Source organism: Podarcis cretensis, assembly GCF_951804945.1.
Source record: "Podarcis cretensis genome assembly, chromosome: 9".
In the NCBI taxonomy this organism is placed as follows: Eukaryota; Metazoa; Chordata; class Lepidosauria; order Squamata; family Lacertidae; genus Podarcis; species Podarcis cretensis.
In genome coordinates, this window is record NC_137178.1 from 14,063,233 (window position 1) to 14,079,385 (window position 16,153).

General features: G+C 44.5%; 1 protein-coding gene across 2 annotated transcripts; it reads right to left on the reverse strand.

The window, feature by feature from the left end:
- Nucleotides 1-1,061: 1,061 nt before the first annotated feature.
- On the reverse strand, nt 1,062-12,337 carry PLAC8 (placenta associated 8). Of its 2 annotated transcripts, none has more exons than XM_079991264.1 (4): nt 12,083-12,337; nt 5,990-6,118; nt 3,372-3,496; nt 1,062-1,711 (listed from the first exon to the last, which is right to left on the reverse strand). In XM_079991264.1, exons 2-4 carry the CDS (start codon nt 6,099-6,101, stop codon nt 1,607-1,609), a joined length of 342 nt encoding a protein of 113 aa, XP_079847390.1. In that variant the 5' UTR covers nt 6,102-6,118; nt 12,083-12,337; the 3' UTR covers nt 1,062-1,606. The 2 variants fall into 2 exon arrangements, with proteins under 2 accessions (XP_079847390.1, XP_079847389.1); XM_079991263.1 differs by lacking the exon at nt 12,083-12,337 and adding an exon at nt 6,745-6,786.
- Between the last annotated feature and the right edge of the window lie 3,816 nt (nt 12,338-16,153).

Below are 16,153 nucleotides of genomic sequence, written 5' to 3' on the forward strand. Positions count from 1 at the left end.
CTTGGCTAACCTGGGTTAAACCAGAGCCTAGGACTTGCCGATCAGAAGCTCGGCGGTTCGAATCCCCGCGACGGGGTGAGCTCCCATCACTCGGTCCCTGCTCCTGCCAATCTAGCAGTTCGAAAGCACGTCAAAGTGCAAGTAGTAAACGCCGTTTCCGTGTGCTGCTCTGGTTCGCCAGAAGTGGCTTAGTCATGCTGGCCACATGACCTGGAAGCTGTATGCCGGCTCCCTCGGCCAATAAAGCGAGATGAGCGCCACAACCCCAGAGTCGGCCACGACTACCCAATGGTCAGGGGTCCCTTTACAGTGGTGCCTCGCAAGACGAAAAGAATCCGTTCCGCGAGTCTCTTCGTCTTGCGGTTTTTTCGTCTTGCAAAGCAAGCCCGTTAGCGGATTAGCGCTATTAGTGGCTTAGAGTCTTAGCGGATCAGCTGATAAGCGGCTTAGCGGATCAGCTGATTAGCGGCTTAGAAAAGGGGGGGGGGACCGCAGGAACTCGCAAGACATTTTCGTCTTGCGAAGCAAGCCCATAGGAAATTTGTTTTGCGAAGCACCTCCAAAACGGAAAACCCTTTCGTCTAGCGCGTTTTTCGTCTTGCGGTGCACCACTGTACCTTTACCTTTATTCCAATGCATAATTTTGAGTTTTCATACAATTTGGTTATTCAGGTATGATCAGGGTATTCAGCTTCATATGAGAACCCTATACTACCCCTTCTCAGGTGCCCACTTAGTTTACTATAAAAAAAGGAGAATTAATTCTTTCTCTTCTCTCCCCATCTCAAATTTATAATGGTAGTTTTATGTTCTTGGGGTGTAACCAGAGACAGGATGTGCAGATGAGAATCTCACAGACACACAGCATTCAAAGCTAGTTTATTCTGATCTTATGTTTATATTCTTCCAAAAGGCCATTTTAAGGTTCACCACGTAGTTACTGGATGATATGAAATTGTGGTGTCCCACTTGTTCAGAAAACTTCCACATATACAAATGGGCTTCGGCTTCTTTGTCCCAGTCCCCTGCACGCACCCCAAAAAGAGAGAGTTGGGAAAGGATTTATAGCAGATTTCCTGTTTATTCAGATGGTCACATTCTAGAGAGATGGAACAAGTCAAATAATATCCCAGTCTTCTTGGAGGTATTGCAGACTTTCAAGATCCACAGAACTCTTCATAGGGCTAAATTAGTATTTAGAGCATGAAGAGTTAGAAAAGGCGGCTGTGTGTGAGCTTCATGTTTTACTCTGCAAGATGTGTATTAGGGTGAAGATCAAGAAAAACATATTTTACACATGCGCTGTTGGTACTTAATTGACATAACTGAATCAGGAAATCAGAAGGTGAGACAAGCACAAAAGGGAACACCTACTACTATTATTTGGAAAGACTGCTGTTGCTCCTTATACACTAATTCAAATACATGCAGGTGTGGAATAATTGGGAGGGCAAGAAACTGGATTAACAGCTAAAAAACACTTAGATTTGTATAAGCCCACAGGTTACCTGTGTGATTTTAGAAGCTTTTTGAAAAATTCACATTACCGCTTAACATGAGCAACAACTAAATTGAACTATAAATGCCATCAAAACTCTCAACTTTCCTAAAAGATTCCTTGTTCACGCCTTCTATTGATGTCTCTCTTGAGTTGGCAAAGGGCACATTGAGGGTAACACCAGAGACTGCAGTAGTCATCGCAGATGGATCCCTGTTAAAAAGAAATGAGGCAAATAGTAGATAATATTTGGAAAAAGAAATATTAAATACAGATGAAGAGTCAACAGGCAGGTTGGGACAAACTTCATGTGGGGCATATATTTAAATGCCTGTAACTGAATCCCAAAGCCTTTTGTAGCAAGTAGCAAGAAAGGGCAGTAAAAGTAGATGGAATCTACTGGGTGATCTTTGCAGTAGATTGCCCAGGAAATCTGGCTCCCAACTATTTAACAGTGCTAAACACAAAGACTCCTTAAAGGGACCCCTGACCATTAGGTCCAGTTGTGGCCGACTCTGGGGTTGCGGCGCTCATCTCGCTTTATTGGCCGAGGGAGCCGGTGTACAGCTTCCGGGCCATGTGGCCAGCATGACTAAGCCAGTGAACCAGAGCAACACACAGAAACACCGTTTACCTTCCCACCGGAGCGGTACCTATTTATCTACTTGCACTTTGATGTGCTTTCGAACTGCTAGATAGGCAGAAGCAGGGACCGAGCAACGGGAGCTCATCCCGTTGTGGGAATTCGAACCGCCAACCTTCTGATCGGCAAGTCCTAGGCTCTGTGGTTTAACCCACAGCACCACCCGTGTCCCAAAGACTCCTTACCCCCCTCTAAATTAGCTGAAATTAAGAAAACGTGAAGGGAGAACGAGGTGTGACTGAATGTGGAAAGGACACTGGTCACATCCACACTCTTAAACAGTAATTACTTCCCCAAAGAATCTAGAAAGCATAGTTCAAGGGTGCTGGGAATTGTAGCTCTATGACAAGATCTCCTTACAACTCTCAGCACCCCTAAGAATCTACAGCCCTATTTTGAGACAGAAAAATATAGACATTTTTTTTAAAGAATGAAAGGAAACTATAGTCCTGGGGATTCTTTGGGGAAAGCTAAAGTGGTGCAGTTAAGCCTGTGGCTTGTGTGCATTTAATAATAATAATAATAATAAATTTTTATTTATACCCCGCCCTCCCCAGCCAAAACCAGGCTCAGGGCGGGGTATAAATGAGCTTCACATTTGTGGCAATTAAAAACAAAAAACATTAAAAGTGGGCAGGGTTCCGGGAAAAACCACTGGCAATCCCACTCGCCATTGAACCCAATGTGTTTGACTATACATGGTTTTGGCTTTAGGAGCAATTCCTGGGACATAACCTCCGGATAAGTTGTGGGATTACTGTAAAGAGCATTTAAATGTGCGGCATGGGTGTGACCTGTGTGCTCAAGTCTGGTACTAAAAATAAATGTGTAGGTGTGCTCAGAGGCACCTTATTCCTTAACTGTATAATAATAATAATAATTTATTTAGACCCTGCTCCTGTGGCTGGGTTGCCACTCTGGGCAGCTTCCATCAGGTATGAAAATAATTTTAAAAATCAAACATCAATAGTAACAATCTGATCCAATATAAAAAGTCACAATGACTTTAAAATATTCAACAATCCATTAGAATCCAATAGTAAACAGTAAAATTAAACATCAGCAAATAATTAACAGTTCACACTTATCAATTACTATAAAGAATTAGTAATGAGAGTACACGCACATACACGAGCTGCTATTTTGCACCTGAGATTCTAGTAAAAATAAAACAACCCGCTGTAGATCCTTAAAACCTGGATCTGCCCTCGCCAGGCTAGCTCCACTTACCGGGATCCCATACTTGGTTCGGTAAACAGACCTCATTGCCACGCTTGTGCCGCAGAGGCAACATTCATTCATATCTGCAGCAACTTGGCATCCCAAGCATACATAGCAAAATGTTCCACAGAGACCTAGACAGAAGAGAGCGTGAAGAGAGCATCACTTAGCAGAGCGTGCTGCTGGTACAAGAAAACGACAAGCTGCGGGACCGTGAACAGGCCCAAGCCACAAAAACTTTGCCAACCCCTGCCCTAGAGAATGAGATAGCCCAGCCAGAAGCATTTTTACTGGGCATTGTTGGGAGTGATATAAATAGAAAGGAATAGAAGCTTTTTTATATGCAGTAACAGCAGCAAGAATATTATTGGCCCCAAAATGGAAGCAAGAAGAATTACCGACGATTGAAGAATGGAGGATGAAGTTAATGGACTATGCAGAATTAGATAAACTAACAGGAAGGATTCGAAATCCTAAATTCACGGAAGACTGGAGTAAATTTACGGACTATTTGAAAAGCATTTGTGAAGATCAGACAATGTTTGTAGGTTTGCAAGAAATTTTGTGAGGAGTATTATTGGAAGTATTGCAAAAATGGAGAAGGGGAAGGATGATTTGTTAAGAGATGTAAAGGCAATATAAAGTTAAGAAATGCATAAGAAGTGGTTAAAACGGTGGATCATCAGAGGTGCTGATGGAAGTCTAAAAAGATTGTATAAGTGATAAGTTTTGTGGTACATTTTATAATTTATATGTTAAAATCAATAAAAATTATTTTAAAAATATAAGAGAATGAGCTAGCCCAGTTGTTTTACTTGATACAAGCCTGCTTCCTCTGTTTGGAATAATGAGCAATAGTTGGTTGACATGGCTTGCTTGACGCCTGCCAAGGCAGACTGCATGTACCAGTGGCATCCCTGGGATGCAACCAGTCTGCAGAATTTCATTCATGCAAAGAGCAAAGGGATTTCCAACTCAGTGGAACTCAGTTCCGGCACCTCAGGCGGGGGCCGTTGCCATTAGAAGAGAACAAGGCACCAAGCAAAAACATTCTTCGTCAATATTTAATATTCTACAGTTTTTACATGTTTCAGTTACAGATAGGTAGCCGTGTTGGTCTGCCATAGTCAAAACAAAAAAATTCCTTCCAGTAGCACCTTAAAGACCAACTAAGTTAGTTCTTGGTATGAGCTTTCGTGTGCATGCACACGAAAGCTCATACCAAGAACTAACTTAGTTGGTCTTTAAGGTGCTACTGGAAGGAATTTTTTAGTTTTTACATGTGTTTGTGGTGGTTACTGCTTTGTTACTTCTGTTTTAACCAGTGCTTTTTTTTTTCTTTAAAAAAAAAAGTTTAGGGGTACTCTCATTTTGACTCAAGAAAACCACCATTTTATAGTTACAGATAGGTAGCCGTGTTGGTCTGCCATAGTCAAAACAAAACAAAAATTCCTTCCAGTAGCACCTTAAAGACCAACTAAGTTAGTTCTTGGTATGAGCTTTCGTGTGCATGCACACTTCTTCAGAAGTGTATCTGAAGAAGTGTGCATGCACACGAAAGCTCATACCAAGAACTAACTTAGTTGGTCTTTAAGGTGCTACTGGAAGGAATTTTTTTTTGTTTTCACCATTTTATAGTTCAAATTGGGAAAAAGAAATACAGTAAATGGACAAAAGTGCAAAGATTCACAAAATGTTTAGGGCAGGGCATGTGCAAAGTCCCTTTTGGGGGCCTAACCCAGACGATTTAATCCGGCCCCCGAGGTAGTAGATGTAAAACCCTAAATAAAAAGCTCAGCAAATTCAATCCTACTTCAACTTTGGTCAGCCCTCACGCATGTTCACTTCATCAAATCTGGCCCTCTTTGAAAAAAGTGGGGGGGTATGCGTACCCCTGTGTCCCCCCGGAAAAAAGCACTGGTTTTAACTATCATTTGTTCTTTTATCTTGTATTTTTATCTTGTGAGCAGCCCTGAGATCTTTCAATGAAGGGTGGTATATAAATCTAATTAATAAATGAATATATATATATATATATATATATATATATATATGTGGCGCTGTGGGTAAAAGCCTCAGCGCCTAGGGCTTGCCGATCGAAAGGTCGGCGGTTCGAATCCCTGCGGCGGGGTGCGCTCCCGCTGCTCGGTCCCAGCGCCTGCCAACCTAGCAGTTCGAAAGCACCTCCGGGTGCAAGTAGATAAATAGGGACCGCTTACCAGCGGGAAGGTAAACGGCGTTTCTGTGTGCGGCTCTGGCTCGCCAGAGCAGCGATGTCACACTGGCCACGTGACCCGGAAGTGTCTCCGGACAGCGCTGGCCCCTGGCCTCTTAAGTGAGATGGGCACACAACCCCAGAGTCTGTCAAGACTGGCCCGTACGGGCAGGGGTACCTTTACCTTTACCTTTACTATATATATATATATATATTTTAAAAGGACCGGATGGAGAACTCAGCCAGTGGAGAGAGAATTGTGCTTCCATAACGGCCATGATGAGCAAGCTCATACTTGTTTAAGGTTTGCATCCAGCATGCATACTGAGGCTGCCTTTCCCAACTCAACCCACTGAGTAAACCACCTTAATCTCCATGACAAAGGAGAGGTATCTGTACCATAGCTACTCACATACTCCGCAGTCACTAAAACAGTCACACAAGCCTGTCTGCCAGTAGCTCTGTTGTGATGGCTGGATAACCACAACTTGTGGCTGCTGCATGATCACTGGTTGAGGGTTCATTTTCCAGGCTGCTGATTCTAAAGAAAAGAGAGAGAGAGTGGTGTTAAAATAAACAGATCTCCATTCTGAAAATATAATAATACAAATGCAAGGAACATGTCTATGCTGTGAACTGCCCTGAGCTCTTCGGATGAAGGATGCTATACAAATTTAATAAATAAAATTGTCACTGAAATTCTACTCAATATTGATCCAGAGTAGATTCCAATGTACTGTATAATTAGCAGAGTAAAAACTTACAACACGTTGCAGGATTCCCAAAAAAATAGACCAGAGGAAATTAGTATTTCATCCAGCAGAGCTTGATTGAAGGCTGTTACGGAAATTACCCGGGGGCGGGGCACATCTTTAAAGTTAAATATTACAAATATTATGCCTGAATGTATCCTTTCAACTTGACAGCTCAGGGAAGTTACCTAGCTTTAAAAATAATATAAAACCATCTCCTTTCCCAGTTTCCTCCATTCCAAAGCTATTTTCCCCTTGAAAAGGGACTCCAGGAAGTTCCCAGAGGTGACAATTGCTGGGCTCATTGTTAGCCAAAAGAAGCCAAATCTCATCACCTGACTCGCCTCAGGCTCCAGACATGCAAAGGAACCTCTATTGTACTTTTAAGACATATTTGTCTATGCTCATCTTATACCTGAGTCTTGCCCTCCCATGTCTGCTTATGCTAATCTTGTACTGTAGCACCCTGCTTGTGGTTAACGCTTAGCTGGAATGAAATATTCAACGCAGCAATAGAGAAATTAAAATAATAATTTATTTGTCAGACAAATAAATATGAGGCACAGTGGTATATGGTTACCAAGCTCTGGCCTGCCCTCCTGCCGTTATGGCCAGCACTTATATTTCCTTAATCCAGCCCCCTTGCTCCTCCTGTGGCTGCCTCTGTCCAATCAGCCTGGTTGAAATACCTATTGGCTGTTTGCTAGAACCAATCACAAAAGATACACTCATTTCCTCTTGCCCTTTTATGGGAAACAAAAAGCTATATATTCTTCTATCTATAAATGACAAATAAGTAGTAATATATCTTACATGTGTCTCAACAAGGAACCTTAATTACCAGCTCACCTCGCCCTATTGCCCTCCAAAACAAATGGTTTAATCTTAAATTTTTATCTTAAACAGATGTCAAGGATCTTGAGTTCACATCATCATTGAAAGATCTCCTTCTCTTGGAGGTCTTTAAACAAAGGCCTGACAACCATATGTGTGCTCTAATGATGTTTCCTGCTTGGCAGGGGGGCTGGGCTGGTGGCTGATGGCCCCTGTGATCTCTTCCAGCTATATGAAATAAGAATCTAGCATAAGGATTTAACATTTCTTAGCTTCTAATTCCTTTGCATAATTACATTTAAGCCAATATATTTAATACATAACATAGATAGCTTTTTAGAAGAATAAACCTTTTCAAAGTAAAAAAGGAAGGAACATTTTACAGCCTCAAAATAAAATAGAAAGAAAACCTCTTCTTCTCTTTACACTCCCTTTCTCCAGCCAAGCCAGTTGCCTTTTTCACTGCTCTTGACCTTTCAACCTTAGGAAAATATGGCTCAAGTTTAATGGGAGGCACATGGTTTTATTTTACTATTTACCCACTCCTAATTATGTTTTTCTCTGCTTTTTTATCTTCTGTAATATGTAGGGTCAGTGTAACCTTGGCTGTCAGCCTGTAATTCCCTTTTTACGACTTTGAGAATTGTTTTCTGCTATAAATCAGGGGCCCCCCTTGTCCAGGAGAATAAACATCTTGCCAAGGTTCTTAGGCAGCTGGTCTTCTGCCTGGCATGAACATTTGAAAATCTTTAAGCTCATCTTAATATACAGGCCTTAATCAAAAATATAAGCTTTGATAAAAATGCAGGCTTATGATTAGATGCCTCGGTACCAAGGACTTGTCTGGACACGTTTGCCAAGGTTAACCCCTCCCCTTTTGTGACATGTCAGTGATGTAGGAATGATGTAGCAATGATGCTGTACAAACTGTATTCTGGGATATGGTGGGAAGTTTTAAAAGTCTTTGTCACCCCATCCTCAGGGTTCAAAATTTGCTCTTTGAACCTATTGCGCAATAAACTCTTGGTCTACAGCTATTTGCTCCGGTTGGCTGGACTCCTTCCTTTATTCCGCAGGGACCCGCGGGCTCTGCCCGACGAGCTGGGTGACTGAACAGCCTCACACCTAGATTTTTCTGTAACACTATACAAATTTAATAAATAAAATTGTCACTGAAATTCTCAATATTGATCCAGAGTAGATTCTAATGTACTGTACAGTTAGCAGAGTAAAAACTTAAACACATTGCAGGATTCCCCAAAAATAGACCAGAAGCAATTAATATTTCATCCAGCAGAGCTTGATTGAAGGCAAATAAGCATAATGGTCACAAATATAATATAATACATTCAGGATTGGCACTGTCCATAAGAAATCCAGTTGCAGCAGACTTAACTTAAACTTACAATAACTTAAGTCTAAACCCTTAACACTATCTACGTATGGAGCACCACACCAGAAGTAAAAGAGCTGGAAAGAGAAAGTGAAACCCAGGCTTCTTTTGGCCTCTTATGATAGTCAGGTTGACCTTGACGGAAGAGATAACAGAATCAGCTTAAACCAGCTGTACTCAGCTTCTCTGAAGGTACTCAGTGCTTTTTTCTGGGGATGCAGGGGGATGGCATGCCCTAAACATTTTGTGAATATCTGTACTTTTGTCCATTTACTCCCCCTCCCCCAATTTGAACTCTAAAATGGTGATTTTCTTGAGTCAAAATGAGAGTACCCCTAAACATTTTTTTTAGAAAAAAAAGCACTGGGAATAACCCAAACATCAGGAACTTTCTGTTTGCTTCTTTCACACAGAGAAGCTTCCAGAAGCTTCCAGAACCCTCTTGAATTAATTAGAATAGAAAGATCTCTACACATCAGATCAATGCTTTCTGCATTAAGAAATGCAAAGTGAAAATGCCTGCTCCCTTCTGCCTAGCCACACTACTTCTTGTAGACCAGATGTTTCCTCCCTATCTGACCCACAGATCCCCCTTCCTTTCCCCATGGCAGTTAGGCTTAAAACCGTTAGACAGTACCAGGAACAGTGCGGAAAGAGATTTGTTTAAAAAAGGTACAGCAGACCGCTGGCAAAGAAGCCTAGAAAAAACAGCAAAGAGTCTTATGGCACCTTGAAGACGAATGCGTTGATTTTGTTAGTCTTTAAGGTGTCACAAAACTCTTGCATCAGACAAACACATTTGCCTTCTCTGGAACTAGAACTAAACACTAACCGGGGACAACTCTGAGGTGTGTTGAATGATACACCACATTAAAAGCAACTAGAGCAAGAGGCTGGGCTTCACCCTTGCACATAGTTGTCAACATTTCCATTTTTTAAGGGAAATTCTCTTATTCCGAATAGGATTCCTCACAAGAAAAGGAGAAAGTTGACAGCTATGGCCTTGCATGGCACACCTGAAATAAGGGAGAGCACTCTTAAGCATCTTCAAGCAGAGCATGCGTTGTCACCAGTGGGAATTGGGAGAAAATAATATCAGGCATCTTTGCAATATTTATCACACGTGTGTGGCAGCTCCTACTCTCCACACTATGTGAATCTCATGATACCTGAGTGCTTAACTTGTCGCTTTTAATCTGGGAAGGGTGTCAGAGCACTATTAAGGGTGGAGTATCCAGTGTCAGGTGGCGAGGACACAGCCTTGCCCAGGCATAGGCAAACTCGGCCCTCCAGATGTTTTGGGACTACAACTCCCATCATCCCTAGCTAACAGGACCAGTGGTCAGGGATGATGGGAGTTGTAGTCCAGAAACGTCTGGAGGGCTGAGTTTGCCTAGGCCTGGCCTTGCCTCTCAGGACTCCTTGGGGCTCTCATGGGTGGGAGCACCCCAGTGGCAGGCGGTCAGTGGACTAGGGGACTACACTAGTCCCCTAAATATCCCCAGTAAATTAGAGTATTAAAGTATTAATGCCTGGCACCTTCTTCCCAAAGCCCAGGAAGCTTCTGTCCAGCTCATGAAAGGAGGCACGATGTCCCAACAGGGTCCAAGAACCCTCCCACCGCCTTCCCGAAAACTGCCCCTCTGGCTTTGGAAAGAAGACAGAAGGGCTCCAGAATCCTGTCAGAGGTCGGACACCTCCTTCCGAAAGCCTGGGAAGCTTAGGGAGGGAGGTGTGATGCTCACATGCGCAACATCACCCGACCCACTCCCTAAATTGCCCTTACAAGCTGGCGCCTCTGGCCCTAGCTGTTCCCCTATGAAAAAATGCAGTGCACGCCCCTGGATCACACACATCATTCTCCCTGACGCAGTGAGCACCTGCACACTCAACCATCTCAGTCTCCTAAGTCCCCTAATTATAAAAGCATGGGGGGGGGGTGGAGGGAACAACTCTGTTGCATCCATGCAGTTCTGAACGCTTTGGACTCTTCAAACTTGGATTGCTGCTTCAAGCCCAGCTCCCCTCACCTTGCCGGAGCAAAGCAGCTGCTGGGACTTCTGCTGCTCAGCTTGTTGCTCTTCTCTGCCTCAGTAATAATAATAATAATAATAATAATAATAATAATAATAATAATAATAATTTATTTATACCCCGCCTATCTGGCTGAGTTTCCCCAGCCACTCTGGGCAGCTCCCAATCGAGTGTTAAAAACAATACAGCATTAAATATTAAAAACTTCCCTAAACAGGGCTGCCTTCAGATTTCTTTTAAAGATAAGATAGCTGCTTATTTCCTTCACATCTGAAGGGAGGGCGTTCCACAGGGCGGGCGCCACTACTGAGAAGGCCCTCTGTCTGGTTCCCTGTAACCTCACTTCTCGCATTGAGGGAACCGCTAGAAGGCCCTTGGAGCTGGATCTCAGTGTCCGGGCTGAATGACGGGGGTGGAGACGCTCCTTCAGATATATTGGACTGAGGCCATGTAGGGCTTTCAAGGTCAGCACCAACACTTTGAATTGTGCTCAGAAACGTACTGGGAGTCAATGCAGATCTCTCAGGACCGGTGTTATGTGGTCCCGGCAGCCACTCCCAGTCACCAGTCTAGCTGCCGCATTCTGGATTAATTGCAGTTTCCGGGTCACCTTCAAAGGTAGCCCCACGTAGAGCGCATTGCAGTAGTCCAAGCGGGAGATAACCAGAGCATGCACCACTCTGGCAAGACAGTCCGCAGGCAGATAGGGTCTCAGCCTGCGTACCAGGTGGAATTGGTAGATAGCCGCCCTGGACACAGAATTAACCTGTGCCTCCATGGACAGCTGTGAGTCCAGGCTGTGCTCCTGGTCCTTCAGGGGCACAGTTACCCCATTCAGGACCAGAGAGTCCCCCACACCCACCTGCCCCCTGTCCCCCCAAAACAGTACTTCTGTCTTGTCAGGATTCAACCTCAAACCATCCATCCTCCAACCGCCTCCAGACACTCACACAGGACCTTAACTGCCTTCACTGGATCTGATTTAAAAGATAGGTAGAGCTGGGTGTCATCTGCATACTGATGAACACCCAGCCCAAACCCCCCTGATGATCTCTTATTTCCTTTCAGGTAAGAGCATCTATCTGAACTGAAGCCAAGATGGCCGGAACGCTCCCCAGTTATTCTCTGTTTTCCTCAGTTATTGTAGAACCACCAAAGCCCTTCTAAATTTTGCATACATGCCCCTTTTCAACTGGGATGCATGAAGAAAACCAGGCATATGTAATCCAGATATTCATGGCTTACATCTGCCTCTTTGGGTAGTCAGTTCTGCTGCAGCATGGCATGGACATGTTTAGATGTTGAGAAGTTGAGATGCACTCTTGATAAACCTAAATTACCAGCACTGATAACAGGTTACGTTTCCCCCTTCTTTTTCCTGGAAGGTTATGTTAATTGTTAGCTTATTGCAGCATCCATTTCCAGGAGTTCCCTATCAGATCTTTCCTCTTTTCAAGAAAAATCAGACAGTAACGCCACACATTCCACTTACCAAGTGTTTCGAAAGCGACAGGTCCCTTCGGAGGCTGGTGTCACTATAGAGATACTTCAGTGCAGCAGGCAACCTTTGTCGGTTTAAGGAAGTTGGTGGCAAAAAGAAAAAAGAGAAACTGCTTTTGTTTGTTCCGCTGGGCATAATAAACTGGTATCAACTTGCAGACTAGCTACCAGGTAGTGCATTTTTTGTGTTAATAGCAAAGGTGGATCTTAGTCAGTAGATGCAGAAAAAGATCATGAGCAGCCACAATTTCTTGGGGATCTGCAGACCCTCCCTGTGTCCCTATTTTCCAGGGACATTCCTGGATTTACAGAAGACATCCCAGTTTCTGATTTGATCCTGGAATGTCCCATTTCTCCTTAGGACATCCCTACTTTCATCAGAGAAATGTTGGAGGGTATGGAGATTAACTCGCTTAAGGTCATAACACTGAGTCACTGATGCTATCTTTAGATGTGTCATATATTTCAAGGCCTGCCTCTATACATCCTTTTTTTACTGTGCACCCATAATTATTTGTGCTCATGGTGCTGTTGGGGCTTATTGGCATCCGTCTGTCTTGGGGCACGATGGAAGAGTACACCTTTGCAGGTGAAGTCAAACTGCTGGAGAATTACAGCGCCTGCTGTGGCTGTAGAGACCAATACAGGAGAGACATGTTTTGTTGCAGGTGGGGCAGATGAAGGCATCCGGTTGTGCTGATCGAGGTGTGCCTCGATGTTTCTTCTCTCTGCGCTCCTCCCAGCGGACATTTCTCCTCTGGTCACTGCTGTGGTCACAACCTGTCTGTCTGTTCCCACATGGAAGGGTTGACGTTGCTAGACTTCATGTCACGTTAGCAGATGTCTTTATAACACAGAGTTGGTGTGCCAACAGGCCTGGTGCCGGAAGCCAGCTCCCCATAGAGCAGGTCCTTGGAAATCCTACCATCTCCCATTCTGTGGGCATCACCAAGCCAGAGCAGATATATATCTAAAGGAGCGTCTCCACCCAACATCGTTCTGAGATCCAGCTCCGAGGGCCTTCTGGCGGTTCCCTCACTGCGAGAAGCCAAGTTACAGGGAACCAGGTAGAGGGCCTTCTCGGTAGTGGCACCTGCCCTGTGGAACGCCCTCCCATCAGATGTCAAAGAGAACAACTACCAGACTTTTAGAAGACATCTGAAGGCAGCCCTGTTTAGGGAATTTTTTAATGTTTGATGCATTACTGTGTTTTGATATTTTGTTGGGGGCTGCCAGGAGTGGCTGGGGAGGCCCAGTCAGATGGGCGGGGTATAAATAAGAAACTATTATTATTATGTCGCTGAGACCGGAGTGTGAACATGCTGGGAATGTGAGCTTGGGAGAGCACTTGTTTAAGACTCTGCCCTGCCATGCCATGCCCAAAATCTTCCTAACGCCGTGCACAATGAAGGCATTGAGGCGTTGCTTCTGGTGGGTACAAGCTGCCCACACCTCACTACCATCAAGCACATACCCGCCAACATTTCTCCGATGAGTATAGGGACGTCCCATTCCATAATGATAATTTTACTATTTATACCCCACACATCTTACTGGGCTGCCCCAGCCACTCTGGGCAGCTTCCAACATACAGTGGAATCTCAGTTTTTCAGCATCTTGGAAGCCGAACAATTTGGAACCTGAACGCCGAAAACCCAGAAGTAATCGCTTCCATTTTCAAACACGCCTCAGAAGTCGAACGGCTTCTGAGGCATGTTTCTCCACTTTTTCCATGGATTTTGCCAACCACCCATTGATCCTCGGTTTTCGAACGTTTTGGAAGTCGAACGGTCTTCTGGAACGGATTACGTTCGAAAACCAAGGTTCCACTGTATATAAAAACATAACAAAACATTAAACATTAAAAAAAAACCTTCCCTATACAGGGCTACCTTCAGATGGCTCAGGGGTCAGATAACTCCATACCCTCCAACATTTCTCCAATGAAAATAGGGATGTCCTAAGGAAAAGTGGGACATTCTGGGATCAAATCAGGGATGGCTTCTCTAAATCAGGGACGTCCCTAGAAAATAGGGACCCTTGGAGGGTCTGATTAGCATTGTGATCAACACGCAAGCTTGGTGGACCTTCATATTTGGGCAGGCACACAATCCGCTTTCAATACTGTTTTTCGGAAAAAGAAGGGGGAAAGAGGTGGAGGGGGGAAAGGTGAGTGGGGGTGGGGTCGGGTGGTGATGTTTCTATTTTACTTAGTATATGTAGGGTTTTGTGTCAGCGTTGCTTGTGCAGGTTCTTTGCTGTTCACTTGTGTTCCTTTGGTGGTGAGAGAGGTTGGGGTTGGCCTAGGGTGTGGTTGTTTGTTTGTGGTTGGCTGTGTTACTGGGAAACTGGAAGGCGGGTGAGAGACCTACCAAACCTAGCAATTCACTGACAAATGTATCTATGTACAGTGGTACCTCTGGATGCGAACAGGATCTGTTCCGGAGCCCCGTCCGCATCCTGAAGAGAACGCAACCCGCACCTGCACGTCTGTGCGGGTCACGATTTGCCGCTTTCGCACATGCGCGTGACGGCATTTTGAGCGTCTGTGCATGCGCGAGCGGCGAAACCCAGAAGTAACGCGCTCCATTACTTCTGAGTTGCCATGGAGCGCAACCCGAAAAGGCTTAACCTGAAGCGACTTCAACCCAAGGTATGACAGTACTGGCTCAATGGGAAAACTTTAGAAATTCATATAAAATCACTCCAGTGACGGATTCACACCATTCCAATGTTGTTCTACTCAGAAGGAAAATGGCTAGCAGGGGATGAGCTTGGGACATGGGCAGGGGCACCCATAATCCCTGAAGCGGAGACCACGTACTCAGTGGCCCCACTGCCTGGGTGATAATCGCTGGCACTCTAGTGCCGGACAAGTAGTCATTCCAAGAACAATCGTAAACCCAACCACAGTGGATTGGTGTGCTTAACTTGGCCGGGAAAACGGGAAAATGTAAATACTTACCATTGTTTCACCTAAAGATTGGAAGGTGGAGGTCATGTGAGACAAGCCTGATACTCAGGTTTCTGACAGAAGACCCCTCCCAATTTATGACATAGTTATGACAAATGTATGATGTCATGGGTAATTTGGGAAACTTATAAAAATGGGGAGCCATCCTTTGTTCGGGGCTTCTCTCTGTTTCTTCTTTGTGGCAGTTTGAAGTCTTGTTGCAACAAAAAAGATCAGGCCAACTGGCCGCTGTTTTGCTGTCTTGCTTGGGACCCCAGACCTCAACCTATAGGAGCCAAGATTAAGCATTTGCGGGGTGCTCCAATTACTCCTTTAAACACCGTCACACCTGCCCTGTGAAACACCCGCCCATCAGATGTCAAGGAGATAAGTAACTATATAACCTTGGGAAGACATCTGAAGGTAGCCCTGCATAGGGAAGTTTTTAATATTTAATGTTTTATTATGTTTTTGTATATGCTGGAAGCCACCCAGAGTGGCAGGACAACCCAGACAGATGGGCGGGGTACAAATAATAAAATTATCATTACAGTGGACGCTCGGGTTGCGAACGTGATCCATGTGGGATGCACGTTCACAACCCGCGTCTGCGCATGCGCAGGTTGCTATACGGCACTTCTGCACATGTGCAAAATGCGATTTAGCGCTTTTGTGCATGTGTGACCACCGAAACCCGGAAGTAACCCGTTCCGGTACTTCTGGGTTTCGGCGGTCCGTAACACACAAAAAAACGCAACCTGAAGCGTCTGCAATCCAAGGTATGACTGTATTATTTGCTGCTCTGTAGCTGCTACATAGTACAGTGGTACCTCAGGTTAAGAACTTAATTCGTTCTGGAGGTCTGTTCTTAACCTGAAACTGTTCTTAACCTGAGGTACCACTTTAGCTAATGGTGCCTCCCGCTGCCGCCGTGCGATTTCTGTTCGCATCCTGAAGCAAAGTTCTTAACCTGAGGTACTATTTCTGGGTTAGCGAGTCTGTAACCTGAAGCATCTGTAACCTGAGGTACCACTGTATGTGATAGCACTGGGGCAGCACTGCAGAACAAACCAAAGTCGTATAAAGGCACCCCTAATTCACTATTGTTGT